Here is a 13,838-nt window from a genome sequence, read left to right as displayed (position 1 = left end):
CCACCCGAAGAGGTGTGCTGTTAGGGGACGCTGTGCTGTAGGCAGAGCCAGACCTCAGAGGAGACATTAAACTGGGGTCCTGACTACTTGGTCTCTGAAGATCCCATGGCTCTGTTTGTGAAAAGACATTTACTGCTGGTAGCATTAGGGCCTGGCTGAACCCCACTCTCTGGGTGAACCCCTTCCTCCCTCCTGCTCCTGACCACTGTGCCCTGCAGTGACGGTGACGCAGGTCCCCCTTGTATGTGGGGCTCTGGCAGCCCTTTGGGGTGAAAGGTGGTATCCAAAAGAGAGCCATCATTATTCTTATATTATTATTCCTACTGCTACTACAGCTTAACGGCAGGAAGTGCAGGGAAATTGACACGATTCCCTTCAGACCCACAGACAGAGCTCTTTGTTCGAGGTTTACTTGACATGGAACATAGTGGGAGGTCACACCCACCTGTCCTCCGGTCACAGGTTTCCCTCTCAGAGGCCCAGGAGACGGAGGAGTCTGTGTGCGTTTTAGAGGTCTGGTATGAGGGCTGCATTCTTATGTCCTTAGACTTAGCATCCTCGGAGAGAAGCTGATCAGCGTGCTGCCCACCGGTAACCGGAACCATCGTCCCCTCGTTTCAAACTCAACAAAAACTCGTTTTACTCTTTACGCCTCGCAGAACACTTCATTAAAACGGCTGATCTCCGTTCCACATTGTTTCACTGACTTCTGCAGGACAGCTCATGAATGTTTGATGTCAGTGAGGGCGCCGGGCCAGGCAGACTGCGGACTGCGAGCCGCGTCCCGATCTCCGGGCGTGAACGGAGGACTGACCCCCGGAGTCTTTCTCCCCCCGCATGCGAGTGTGCCCAGCTGCGGGGACCGGCACACGCAGGGCTGGGGGGCCGTCCCGTCTGCTTCTACACGCCACCGGCTCCCGGCCGTCGTCGGCCTAAATCACAGGATTCCCGGAGACGGGATTTCTCCCGTGGAGCTCCTCTCCCGGCTCAGCCCTGACAGGTCGGAGAGCTCACGCCTGCCCCCTCGCTCCCGTCGCGCCACGAGCACCCGGACACCCGGAGTCAGCTCATCGAGCCCCGACACTTCGCCCCCAGCGATCGGCCTCTGAGCGCGGCGCTCTTGCTCTGCTGCTCTAAAGCCACAGGCGCCCCTGAGCAGCCATGACCACATCCCAGCAGGGACAGAGGGGTCCTCCCCACGCACGCTCATACCCCTCCTGACCCCCCGAGGACACCCAGAGAGCCTCCCAGGCAATAGTGTCTCCCTCCTGCTCGAATTCACCCCCTCCCTAGCGTCTCCCGGCCGCAACACCAACTTGTAGAAATACCCCCTGAAATACCCCAGGCCTAGCAGTAAAAAAAGCAGTGCCATCGGTCATTAAAAAAAAGGAGCTGTGCAGAACGTTTCAGGACTGAGGAGCCTACTGCCCGTGTCTGAAAGAAGCCGCTGTCGCTCCCTGTGTCCGCGGCTCCTGCCTTGTTATTACAGGTACAGTTTTACTGCCCTGGATTCCAGGGTGATTACAGGGCCAGCAGGAGAGTGGCGACCTGCAGGTCTGTGGGGGTGGATCAGCGGATCAGGCACCAGACTGCAGGGGCTGTCGCCCAGGTCAAGTGAGCCGTAAAACTCAACGTGTCCTCTTTAACGTTTATACGGCCCTGTCCCCATGGAAAGGTACACAAGGAGACCGGCGCTGTGCCTCCCTTCTGAATCCTCCCTTCTGAATCGCTACAATTCTCTTGCACACAAAGGGCTTAACCCCTCGGAAAGCCAGCAACAATAAGAAGCTGCACGCTCGTCGGGGGACAGGAGGGGCGTGAGCAGAGTTAGTGTTTACGCCGCAGACACAGCCCACAAGCAGCAGCTCTGGGGTCCTCCTTCTGAACCAAGAAAAACACCACATGTCCTGCTGAGACGAGGATCTGTTGTATTACTAGGCTTCAGGATGAGCCCCTGATTTTGAAAACGCACCCATCCGAAGGTCGAGCAATCAGCACTACGACAGGCCCCCGCTGCACAGAGCCGGAGGAATGGTTCTCCGTGAGAACGACTCGGAGTCGACTGGATGCTTCTCCGTCTGGAGAGCCCTGCCTTTCGACAAGTGTTTACCAGTCTTCTGGAGAGGAACGCATTTTGCTGGGCACCTGTAAATGGAGCCAAGCTGCTAATGGGGCTTCTGGAATTAAAGCAGAATGTTAAAACCAATGTGCGCATAAACTGAGCGGTACAGACCGCACTTTTCAGACCTGCAGTTCAGCGACACCAATTAGTCCCACATAAAATGCAAACCAGAGGCACACAGGGAGAGAGCGAGGCAAAGCCATTATCTGAGCAACTGGAAGGTTCAGCTTCTTGTCAGACGGTGCAGGAGGAATCCCAATGAAACGCAGAGCTGCCTACTGCCTGCCTGGCGCCAGCTGTGACAGCTGCTGATGCAGAACCTCGCCTGGTCGACGGGGTTTTCCTCAGGCACAGGCCTACGGCAGGTCCTGACCCTTCACACTGGCGGCTCGAACAGAGACGTGGCCCGCAGGGCATTCGTCTGACCTTGGTCACCAACCAGCACCTGGCTTCCACAGCCAGAAGACACAAGAGAAAAGGTGCACTCACACGCACGTACGCGCCTCGTCGGGAGAGACCTCTTGCCTGCTTTACCACAGCGAACAAAGCGAACAGCTCTAAAGCCATTCCCCCTACATGCAGTCCAGCCGCCCTGCAGCGCTGCCCTGGGCCAGACAGGCCGCCCCCTAGCGAGCCAGACCACACTGAGTTGGGCTGGCCGTTCGTCCAGATAAGTGGCTGTTTACACTCTCAGGCGGAGCCCTGCACCAAGCAGGAAGTAATAAGTGCTAAAACTGAAGCAAGCAGGGTTCAGAAGGGAAATGTCCCCAACGCATTCATCTCCACAGCTCGCAGAGGTATGTTTTTTCCCCTGCTTTTCCGCAGAACGTAGCCGTTTCTTTCCATTCCCTTCACCTATAAAGTGTAGGAACATGCAAGCACGTGTATCTTTCCAGTTTTTCATCAAACTCCTGCAAGATCTCCCCACTGTGGCCCTTCACCCTGTTTCTCTGAGCTGAGCAGCCCCGCCAGTCCCAGCAGACCCGGCACACCGTCTGACAGGTAACCAGGGTGCAGAAACCCAAACCTCCGCGGCCGTCACGGCAACACAGCCCGTCCTCCGCGAGGCCCGGAGTGCAGCGGCTTCCTGAAACACCGGGCCGAAAGGAAACCGGACCGAGGAGATCGAAGTCGTGAAAGGAGCACAACAGGTCGGCATTCACTAAGCCAGAAGTCAAAAGTCCAGCAGGCAGACAGCAAGCACGGAAGGGAACACTGAGATAAGTCATCTCTGCCGTGAGAGTAACGAGCACGTTCCTCAACCGCGTGGCTAAGAATCCTCTCCGGCCCACATCAAAGCTGCTTCGGAGGCTCTCTTCTCACAGACCACTCTTCCCCTGCCCCAGGGGGCTGTCTTCCCCACCGGCCGCAGCAGCTGGACCGGCTCTGTCCCGGGCCCGGTGAGGAATGCTCATCCCCGGACCCCTGACCCCCCTCTCCCCCAGCCCGCGTCACAAACCACGACGGACGCAATGAGCCTGAGAGTGTTTCCCTTGATCGCGGGACACGGCTCCAGGGGCCCTTCCCAGCTTCCCAACCTGCGCAGGCTGGGGGTCCGGGTTGTGTTAGGTTCTACAGAACCTGCTGCAGGAGCTCACGATACTGGCAAACTTCTGCGCACAACGGCACCGCTTGGTCCGAGACCATTCCCTGGAGGTCAGGACCCGGCCCGGGTGTGCCACACAGAGGGGGGGCTATTACACGCTTTAACGATTCAGTCAGATCTGTGTTCGATCTATCGAGCTCTGTCAAATTTAAGCACCTCTGGTACAGAGTCCAGGCAGCTGTCTCCCCCTCTCCCTCTCTCTCTCGATCCCTCCCTCTGCCCTCCTCTCCCACACCATGCTGGAACGATCACAAAGCAAGTAATGGCCGAGCAGTCTTCACCCCACGCTCAGCGAAACGCGCTCCGCGCCTCTGCAGCCCCGCGGCCACGCTCCGGTCCGAGCGTCAGTCGCACAGGCACACGCCTCGCGAGGCAGGAGAAACTCACAGGGCCCCCTGGACCACGGAACCCGGCAACCCAGACAGGGCTGCCAGGGCTCTGCAGCGAGGCGGGCCGCTCTGCCTGGCTCGGTCCGGCCCACCTGAGCGAGCCCGGCGTGCGCCACAAGGCAGAACCGCCCTGCTGGAGGAGGGGTCGCAACAGTGGCAGAGGCCAGAGGACCGAGCAAAGGCCAGGAACACCCCGATCCCTCACGTGCTCAAAGATGCTTCTGGAGTCCGAGTGCCAGTGGATTTTAAACGAAAGCACTGCCCAACGGCATCTAGTTTTGTTATTATTAGTAATTATCCCTTATTATCAAATACTCACAATTGTCTACTTCTTAGGGGAACCTCAGGGAAAGACAGGGGCCTGCACAGAGAAGGATCTGTGCGTTCTGTTCACTGCAAACCAGGCCTTGAGCACTTCAGCGAGAATCGATCTTATCGTGGCTATCTGCCGTTGCCCGTGCTTGTCTACGGAAAGATTCCTCAGATGTCTAAGCCTACCAGCGCACCACCGAAATATGTGTAATGTGCTGGAGCTGTCAGAGCAAACTGCAGCTTTGTAACTGTTTTTTCTTGCCTTGTTTGGTCTTTGCTGCCCAGTCACGTCCCTGAGGACTGCAGAGCCAGCCTGGAAGGGGAGCCAGGTTATGACATGCAGGTTCTGCTAACAGCCCCTGCCTCTGCTTTTCATAGGTTTTCAGTTTAGAGGCAGTATACATCCCAGGAGAAGGACCAGTGCTATCACTGGCATCCTACCTTTTTAATAAACACAATCTAATAATCTCTCAGGATTGTCCCAGAGCGTCTGTGTGGCTGGCAGGCAGGCCCCTGATCTTGCTTTGCTGGAGAGTGACAGAGCACCCGGTCCAGAAAGTCCAGACGACTCACCCTACCCACTCTCACTCCTGACTCCTGTCTCACTCTCTCAGTGTGCTCCGTCACTCCCTCTCACTCTCTCTCTCAGTCCCTCGCTCTATCCTTGTCTCACTCTCGGTCCAACAACCTTGACAGCCCTTGGACACGTTCTCCCTCTCTCTTTCACTCTCCTCCCATCTCTCACTCTTCCACTCTCTCCCCACCACTGTCCAACTGCCTCACCCTCTCTCACTCTCTTCTTCTTCCTCTCCTCTGTTCTCCAGATGGCATGATCCTGGGAAAGCATCCTGTACTACAGACTCCCCAAATCCCGAGAGGATTCAGCCTCTTTCCTTAAAATCCCTGTGAAGCCCTAGATGTTTATGTAGATGCGCTGCAGGAAATGCACTGAAAGTCTGTTTTCAGTTGCTGAGACGGAGTCATTATGCTCATTTTAGATAAAGGGTGCAACAATCCACATTAAGTTAATTCCACTCTCTCAAAGGGTTGACAGAAGCCTTAGAAACCCTGGGCAGTGCCAGCACTGGAGACAGTGTCTTTTGAGCTGTGTGCGTGTTTTGGGGGAGCAGCCTGTTTTCTGTGAGCATTAAAATGTGAAGGCCCACTGAAAGTGAGAAATTCATGAGGTTTCGCTCATGGGTTTCGAAAACAATGAAAATAGCTGGATTTAAAAACCCTTGGTAAGAGAAGGGACTGCTCCTGAATCCGCACTCTTCCTCCCTGTGCGGAACAGGCCTCTCAGTATTTGTTTCACCCTGGGGGCAAAGGGCTTAATTCTCACAAAAAACAGACACATTCGCTCATCCTATATCTTAAAAAAAAACGAAGAAGGCACTTCATCACAATTTGCACGATCTGCGACCGGCACACCTGAAGAAGGCTCAGCTGCGCTGGGGCGCGTGCCTATCTCTCGCCTTTCAGGGTACAGCTGTGGAATTTACAACTACTGGTCACATTGCAGACAAAGCACACCGATGACGCAGCTCCTCGCTCAAGCTCCTCTTCTGCGTAACATGGAAATTTCAGCGGGGGGGGGGGTCAGACACTGCCCCCACACAGCTGGGTCTGGGATGCGCTCCCACGTTTGCAGAGCTCTGTGCTCTGTGCTCTGTGCTCCCCTTCGACGGCCGAGGCCCACAGACTGCGCCGCAATACCGCTGATGTGAGTGTGCGGGACGAGACACACAATAGAGCCTCAATCCTACAAAGCAGCCACTTGTTCGAGCCCTTGAAGAATGACTGTGTTAAACAGGAACCTCAGGGGAAGTGGAAACCTGTCCCCAAGACCCTCTGACTCATTTCGTGAGGGAGATAACTGTAAGGCCATTATCTTTTTGTCTGCCCCGGCAGAGACACAGATGATGCCTTATTCTCAGAGAAATCGCGGGCCAGTTGCTCACAGAAAGGCCGTGTTATCGTGCAAGCTGGAAGAGTTACTTTACTCTCAGATCTTTTGGAAAAAAGGGTAGTTTAATGGCCGTCCACAGAAAACACAAGAGTGGGTCACTGCGGGGGTGAGAGGAACCAGGGCTGGTGTAGAAAGCATTAACTGCCCTGAGGCCTCCTCCTTTCTCAAACACAAGCACAAAGCCACCTCATCACAGCCTCACCTCTCTGCAGCCTCACCCCTCTGCAGCCTCACCCCTCTGCAGCCTCTATACAGCCTCACCTCTCTGCAGCCTCACCCCTCTGCAGCCTCACCTCTCTGCAGCCTCACCCCTCTGCAGCCTCACCCCCTGCATGGCGCGTCAAGGGCCTGGAAAGCATCCTGACGGCCCGTAGAGTCGCCGGGTGAGCAGCCAGATGTGAGGTCAGCCGGGAGAGACCACCAGCACAGAAACCTACAGCCGTTACAAGCGTGTTGCTTGTTTGACTCCTGGCCGACCTCAGCCACCTGAGCACCTCCGGGTCCAACTGCAGGCTCACGCCAGCAGCACCGGGGGAGCTGGGAAAACAGCCCACGCTACACACACGCACCGCAGCCCCGCTCTCCGTCACGCCCAGTCCAGGCCAGCACCAGCGCAGGGCCGGGGCGTGGACACGTCTTCTAGTACTGGGCAGGCACCACTGCTCATGCTTGCAGGCACACGCCATCAGGACACGCGGGCACGTCCCTCAGAAGCGTCTCCGCCTACCGGGGGGACGGCACGAGCAGAGCTCAGAACGACAGAGGAACGGGCTGCACCGTCAGGCCCCCGCGGGCAGAATGAATCACCGGGGTATCTGTGCACATGTAAAAGCCCAGTCCAGCCCAAGCCCGAGACCAGCAGGCCAGCTTGAGGGAAATGCCCCATGTGACACACCAGCCTGTACAGCGGCAGCAGTAACTGCACAAATTCGACAGGCTTCTCTCTCTTCCCAGCGCCGTGGCGAGAGGACAAGGCAAAGAGAAACACGCCCCTCCGGGCTGCTCGTCTCCTGGCACGACCAGCTGTGGTGCAGCCCTCCTGTGCACAGGCTCTCCCGCGGGTTCCAAGGCTCTGAGGCGCGGCGCTCCGAGACGGGGAATGCGCCGCCCCAGGCCCTCCCTCCTCCCTCCTCCCTCCCCTGGGTGAGTCAGGAAGCACCACGCGCCGAGCCAAACACCGCGAGCATTCCAGTCCGCACCTGAGCGAGGAACCTCCTGCGCAACGCAGCCCTGCTCTCTGCCCCGCTGCCCCGAGCCCTCGCCCGGGAGCAGCCGACAGCACCGCCCCGGTGTCCAGGGTGCCGCAGAGACGCAGGAGGCCCACGCAGACACCGGGGTACAGCCCACAATCGACCCGCGGCTTGGCCTCCGCGCAGCTCCACTGAGGAGCTCTGACTTCGCTCGGGGAGCCGCCCGGCACGCACGAGTCATCACATCGCCCGGGAAATCAGCCATTAACAGTGGCTCAGGATCTTTTTCTTACACATCTCTTTATTGACGGGCGGCAGATCCAGGGGACAGACTTCTTTCGAAGCCGTGTCGCCCCAAAAAAAAACGACAACTGAGAAACGAAATCACTTTTCCAATGATAAACGTTTTGTTATACCACTGAAGAAAGCGGACCCTTCCACCCCCCCGCTGTCGGCTTGTCACGGGGTCTCAAATAAAGCCACTTGCTCTGGAGCTGCTGCTGAGGGGCCGTCTGTGGTCCGTGCTATGTTAAGCAATGAGTGAATGCACTAATGCAGTCTCTCGCTAATTAAAGTACTTTTCCTAACGAGATTTATAGCACAGCCTTCCCCAGCGTTTCCACATAATGAAACTTCTCCCTCAACAGGCGGCAATCATTACTTAGAGGCAATCAGCTAAGATGCAGCAGGCACTCATTCTGAAAGGCACAGTGATGGAGTCCGAACGTCTCTCATAAATGCTCCCAGGTATTTCCACATTCAGATGTGATGGCCACTCACATAACAACAAGAAGCATACGACAGCGCCAATTATTTCTCTAGAGCACAGGTGAGCAGTGAGATTTCAAAATAGACAAGAGCTTGATTAAATTTAAATTAAATTAAAATTGAGGGGTTGTGAAATATTTGTCTGAATAAAAAAAAAAGACCCACTCCATTAAACAAAACAGCTTCAGGACTAAAAAGGACACAAAAGAGAAAACCAGTAGACGAAAACATATAGAATTCATAACCAAGTTAAATATTGGTCTCCCACATGAAAGATTCCTAAGCGCATTACCACATTACCTGAAGACATTATGCAGTACGAGGACTATGCACTAATCACGTTATGGTTTATTTCAACAGGGTGCAGTTTAATAGGTGTTTTCAGGCAGGGAAATCAAAACCTCAATTATTTATTTATTTCCAAAAACACAGCCCTTAAAGGGCAAACAATATTGGGGCTTTTGAACGTGGGTGCCACTTCTCTGTCTGTTTTTCATTCCACCCCAGACCTTAATGACATAATTGAGCACAGCTGCGTCTTAGTCAGGTGCAGATTAAATATTGCGTCTAAATCCTGCGGGTAGCCAGTGCAGCGGCGCCAGGACTGGAGTCGCCCTCCCCTGCTCTGCGCTCCGCCGGCGCCGAGCCATCGCCCTCTCCGCTCGAGGGGGCTGGAGGGAAGCAGGAGGGGTTTTGCGTTCTCAGACTGATAAGGAATGATATTTGGTCGACTATCACAAAAAGCCCAGCCGCGAAGATCCCCTCCCGAGGAAACCAGCAGGAATTAGCAATAACCACCCGGAGCGACTATACACGCCGAAGCAAAAACAAACTACAACAGGAGCTTTGTATATTCTTCCCTCTAAGATACAGCGGTACGTGTCACAGACTGTAGCCCCGCCCAGGTGCCAGTGCTGTCGTTCAGCAGTCCAGCTGTGAGGTGGTGATTAATTCTGCGCGGAGGAGTGAGGATTCTGAGGCGTAAGCCGGGTTGCGGCAGCTCTTTCGGACCGGCCTGCAGAGACCCTCGCTCATTTCCTACCTGCGGAGCTCTGCCAGGAATTCCTTCCCCAACCCCCAGCGCGGCGGTAGTGCTTGACATTCCTTTCTGACCTTCTGTTTTCATACCCCAGCCCTGCCCACCCCTTGCATTTACACGGCACACGGCGCCGCTTAAACTGAGACCTCTTTCCTAGCTCCTTCAGGCTCTCATGGAGTGCAGTTCGATAGGAGGTCATGCTGTGGGCCCGCACCTCCGCTCTCTCACTAAATAGAAAGGATCGCCCGCTGAGCCCCCCATCTTCACCCCCACAGCTGCCTCCCTGGCTCATTCCTCGCACGTTAGGAGGGTTTTGTCAGCCTTGAGATCAAGGCCAGCGCCGTCGTTGCGTCAGGTGATGCCAAACGCTGAAAATACTGAGCCTGCTGTCCCTTAATAATTGTCGTCTGGTCGCTTCAATTAGAGAACTGCTCTTGACCACCCGCCTTTAAGAAACATCCCGGATTGGGACTTTAAACCAGGACAGTGAATAAGGAACAACAATCCGGTCCAAAGAGCTCATTTTCAGAACAGCGGAAACAGGTCAGGACGCGGACAGGAGAGGGGGGCCCCTCTCCGGTCTCACAGGGGACCGGACCCTCGCGTGGGAGACTGGGGCGTCCCGGCACAGGAGCGGCTGTGCAAAGAGGATCTTTCCCGCCGGCAGTTTCCATGGTGACACATTACCGAAATGTTGCTAATGTCACTGTCTGCAAAACACCTGGCTGAACGCTCGCGCGGCACACAGCGCCTTCACATAGTTCAGAAACAGGAAAGCACCACGCACACACACACACACTCACTCACACGCACACACGCACACACACGCACACACAAACACACACTCACTCACACGCACACACAAACACACGCTCACTCACACAAACACACACTCACACACACACAAACACACACTCGAACGCACACACAAACACACACTCACAAACACACACTCACACACTCACTCACAAACACACTCACACAGTCCAATCTGTCCGGCCTGCGCCTGACTGCGGATCTGAACTGGTTCTGCCACAGGAGCTGCTGCTTCTCTCAGGTTCCCAGGTCCGACTGCCTCTCCCCAGGGGGGAGCAGAGCACCTCTGCACCTGGGCTACCCCACCTGTCCAATCACTCCCAACTCCAAGGTCAGGGCTGATCCATCCCCTTGCCAAAGCAGCTCGGAGGCCCATCTCCACGTGACAACATCGAGAACGACCTCGGTCAAACCCCCCATTTCCACCTGTCCACCCCTGTCCCAAGCCCTTCATCCAGCACAGAGTCACAGGGGAGACGGGTCCTATCCCAGCGGGCACCAGACACAAGGCAGGGTGCACCCTGGACAGCACGCCAGTCCATCGCAGGGCACACTCAGACCAGGGCCAGTTTTCCCAGATGCCAGTTAGCCTGCCAGCATGTCTCAGGACTGCGGGAAGAAAGCTGGTCACCTGGGGGAGACCTACACACACACCAGGAGAACACACAGACCCCACCCAGAAGCCAACCCCTTCCAGAATCGAACCCGGGACCCAGGAGCTAAAGAGGCAGCAACATTAGCAACCATGCTGCCCTCGCCCCCAACACAACTCCCAGCGTGCTGCCCACAGAGGCTCGGCATTAGAGAGGGGAATCCCAGGGCGGACACGGATCGGACACGGAATCCCAGAGGACTGCCGGACGCCGGAGGGGACAGTCAGACCAGCAGCCCTGCCTCCACCTGGGCAACAGATCTGGCTCTCCCGGCCTCGGCGCGGGTTCGAGGGGACTCACCCTCCACGCAGTGCTCCACCTGCTCCAGGTTGCGCAGCGTGATCCTCATCAGGCTGGAGTTCAGCATCAGCTCGCCCCTGTGCGCCGGCCACAGCTGCGCGGGCGCGCGGTTGACGAAGAAGATGCGCGTGTCCCCCGTGGCCACCTGGTTGTCGCAGATCCCGGGGTCGCCGAAGCCCCCGATCATCACCTTGTTGCCCCCGTCCAGCAGGACGTCCCGGGTCACGACCTCCCGGCCCTTCAGGTAGCGCCACACCCTCACCTGTGGGGCAGGGAGAGAGAGAGACAGGGGTCAGAGACCCAGGCGCCATCCTCCTCCTCCTCCTCCTCCTCTCAGGCCCCTCCCACACGGAGCCAGGCGGACACTCCCCCGTCCAGCCCTCCAGGGCACCGACTGGCAGGGGCACACTGACCGGAGGGACACGCTAGCAAGAAACTCAACTGGAAACTTCCGGGGCACCTTCGGGGACTGGCAGTCCGGGGCTTCCCGAATCCCACAAGCTCACATGATAAAAACACGGACATGGACGGTGCTCTCACAACGCCGAGAGGAAACTTCTCATCAGGGCCCCGGGCCCCTCCTGCCAGACCCAGACCCCCCCGTATTGAGTCACACAACTCCAAAGCCTAATAATTAAAACACGAAAAACGTGGCACGCGCGGCCGACCCCCCCCTCACCGCGCGGCCGAGTCGCTTTTATATTTCCTTCCGGTGCAGCGAGAGAACTGCCCGCGTGCAAGGGAATCCGCCGCGTGACAAGCGCCGGCGGCGGTTACGTAGCAACAGGCGAGCCGCCGGGCCGCGCGTCCTCGCCCGCCTGCCTGCCTGCCTCGCGCCGCCGCTCGCGGTCAGTGGGTGCCCGTGGCCGTGCAGGGCAGCGACGATCGGTGGGGATTGAACGGATCGGATCAAACCACGCCGGGGACCCCCCCCCTCTTCAATGCACGGCGATGTCAAGTTAGCGGCAGTCTCCCGCAGCGCCCGGGGTGTCTCTGTCGCCAGAGACGGAGTTAGACTGAGGGTTGGAGCACAGTGTCGAGGTGCATCTGTCTGCCACCCCGCAGCGGGCTGAGTCGGACCGGGACAGGCGCTGGGACTCACGGCTACCTGCCCCGCCGAACTTCAGCTGGGCGAGCCGAGCCTGTCCGCCCCTGGGGACGCGCGCAGGACGCAGCGCGGCGATCTCCTTGTCGGGCCGGCTACCTGGGTCTTCGGTTGACGCTCTCTCACCCCTCGGAACCTCATCCCGAACCGAACTCACACCACAGGCTCGGTTCAGGGAAACCACGTGTTGACGGATCTGAGGATACTCGACCCGGGGATCATGTTCAAAAGCGATTCTTGTGATGTTGTTGGGGGGTTCCAATAAAAGTGTGTTAATGACAGAAGAGGCTCGGTTGTTTTTTGTCATCAGACAGTGGCGCGGTATCGACTCGCACCCCTGTCAGAAACACGCGAGCGCCGTCTGAGTGTCGCTCTCCGCCGCGAACGGCGAGCGAAGAGTTAGCGAGCAAACAGGTGCAAAATTAATCATTTCCAGACTTGAGATCTTTTCACGGTCTGGGGGGTCTGTGAAAGAAGGCGGGGCACCCTCCCCCCCTCCAAAAAAATAAGAAAAGGCGAGAAGGCTCTTTGTACATTAGAAGAGGCAACAGTTGAGCGCTCATCGACTCTCCGGGGGGGGACCTGCCCGGAGGCTGTTCCCGTCCGAGCGGAGCCGGACCGGGCCGGGCGCGGTGCTGTCTTACCCCGGCTCGCTCGCTCTCCCGCCGCCCCGGAGCCCCGGAGCCCCGGTGCCTTACCTTGCAGGAGTACGTGTTGTGCACGGGGTCCATGTTGAGGATCTCCTCCACGGTCCCGGTCAGAACTATGTTCGCCTCCTCCTCGCGCCGCTCCAGCGCTCTCTCCGGGCAGGTCGCGCGGCAGCAGCGGGCGCACAGCACGGCGAGCACGAGCAGAGCCCGCGAGCACCGGCTGGCCGCGGTCCGTCGGCGCTGCGTGGCCATGATCACGGCAGAGGCGTGTGTGCGTGTGTGTGTTCTCTCCGAAATAATCCCCCCACCTCCCAGCCCCGCGCAGGACTCCTGCTTCTCCTCGGGCACGGCGGAGTTATGAAGACGAGCCCCCCTCCTCTCTGCAGAAGAGCGCTCAGCTGAACTTTCCTGCAGCCCGCATCGATCAGGCGCTCTGGGGCGCCGGAGTCTCACGCCTCCACACTGCCAGCTCGTAGCAGCAGGGAGAACAGAAGCGAAGTGTTGCCCATAAGAGGAGGACCGAGGACGGTTGAGTCTCTCTCTCTCCCCCCCCCCTCCTTCACTCCTCCATCTCCTCCTCCTCCTCCCTTGATTTTTTTTTCGCTCGCAAGAAAGAAATGACGATGACGCTGCCGATTTGCATGCAATCTGAATTGCTGATAAGGACCCGAAGAAAGAGCGAAAGAAAAAAAAGCCCTCTTCTGCCTGTTCCCTCATTGCCCAGGCTGGTGCGAGACGCCACCCCTAGGAGGAGGAGGAGGAGGGGGACTGGGGGGGGAGGGGGTCTGCCGTCCAGGTTAATGGACAATCAGAGCTCCCGGACGTGATCTGAGTTGTTAATATGAATGAGTTTCGGAGACCTGTTACGCTCGCTCTTTCCCCGTCCCCCCCCCCAGTGGAAGAGCGGCCGCGCCGAGCT

At 57.5% G+C, this 13,838-nt stretch overlaps 1 protein-coding gene across 6 annotated transcripts in view; it reads right to left on the bottom strand.

The window, feature by feature from the left end:
• Positions 1 to 13,599, bottom strand: part of agrn (agrin) — a 166,342-nt gene extending 152,743 nt beyond the window's left edge. For 2 of the 6 annotated variants that reach the window (XM_088616699.1, XM_088616700.1), the window contains exons 1-2: positions 12,968 to 13,597; positions 11,165 to 11,426 (exon numbers count right to left, since the gene is read on the bottom strand). In XM_088616699.1, the coding sequence (XP_088472825.1) occupies positions 11,165 to 11,426; positions 12,968 to 13,171 (466 nt within the window). In that variant the 5' untranslated portion in view covers positions 13,172 to 13,597. Of the gene's footprint in view, positions 1 to 11,164; positions 11,427 to 12,967 lie in introns of all 6 variants that reach the window. The other 4 variants (XM_088616703.1, XM_088616701.1, XM_088616711.1 and 1 more) reach the window with 3 other exon arrangements.
• Between the last annotated feature and the right edge of the window lie 239 nt (positions 13,600 to 13,838).

The sequence above is a fragment of the Lepisosteus platostomus genome, chromosome 23 (genome assembly GCF_059453375.1).
Source record: "Lepisosteus platostomus isolate fLepPlt1 chromosome 23, fLepPlt1.hap1, whole genome shotgun sequence".
Classification (NCBI taxonomy): Eukaryota; Metazoa; Chordata; class Actinopteri; order Semionotiformes; family Lepisosteidae; genus Lepisosteus; species Lepisosteus platostomus.
Note: the sequence above shows the minus strand (reverse complement) of the source record. Positions and strands in the feature narration are given on the sequence as shown.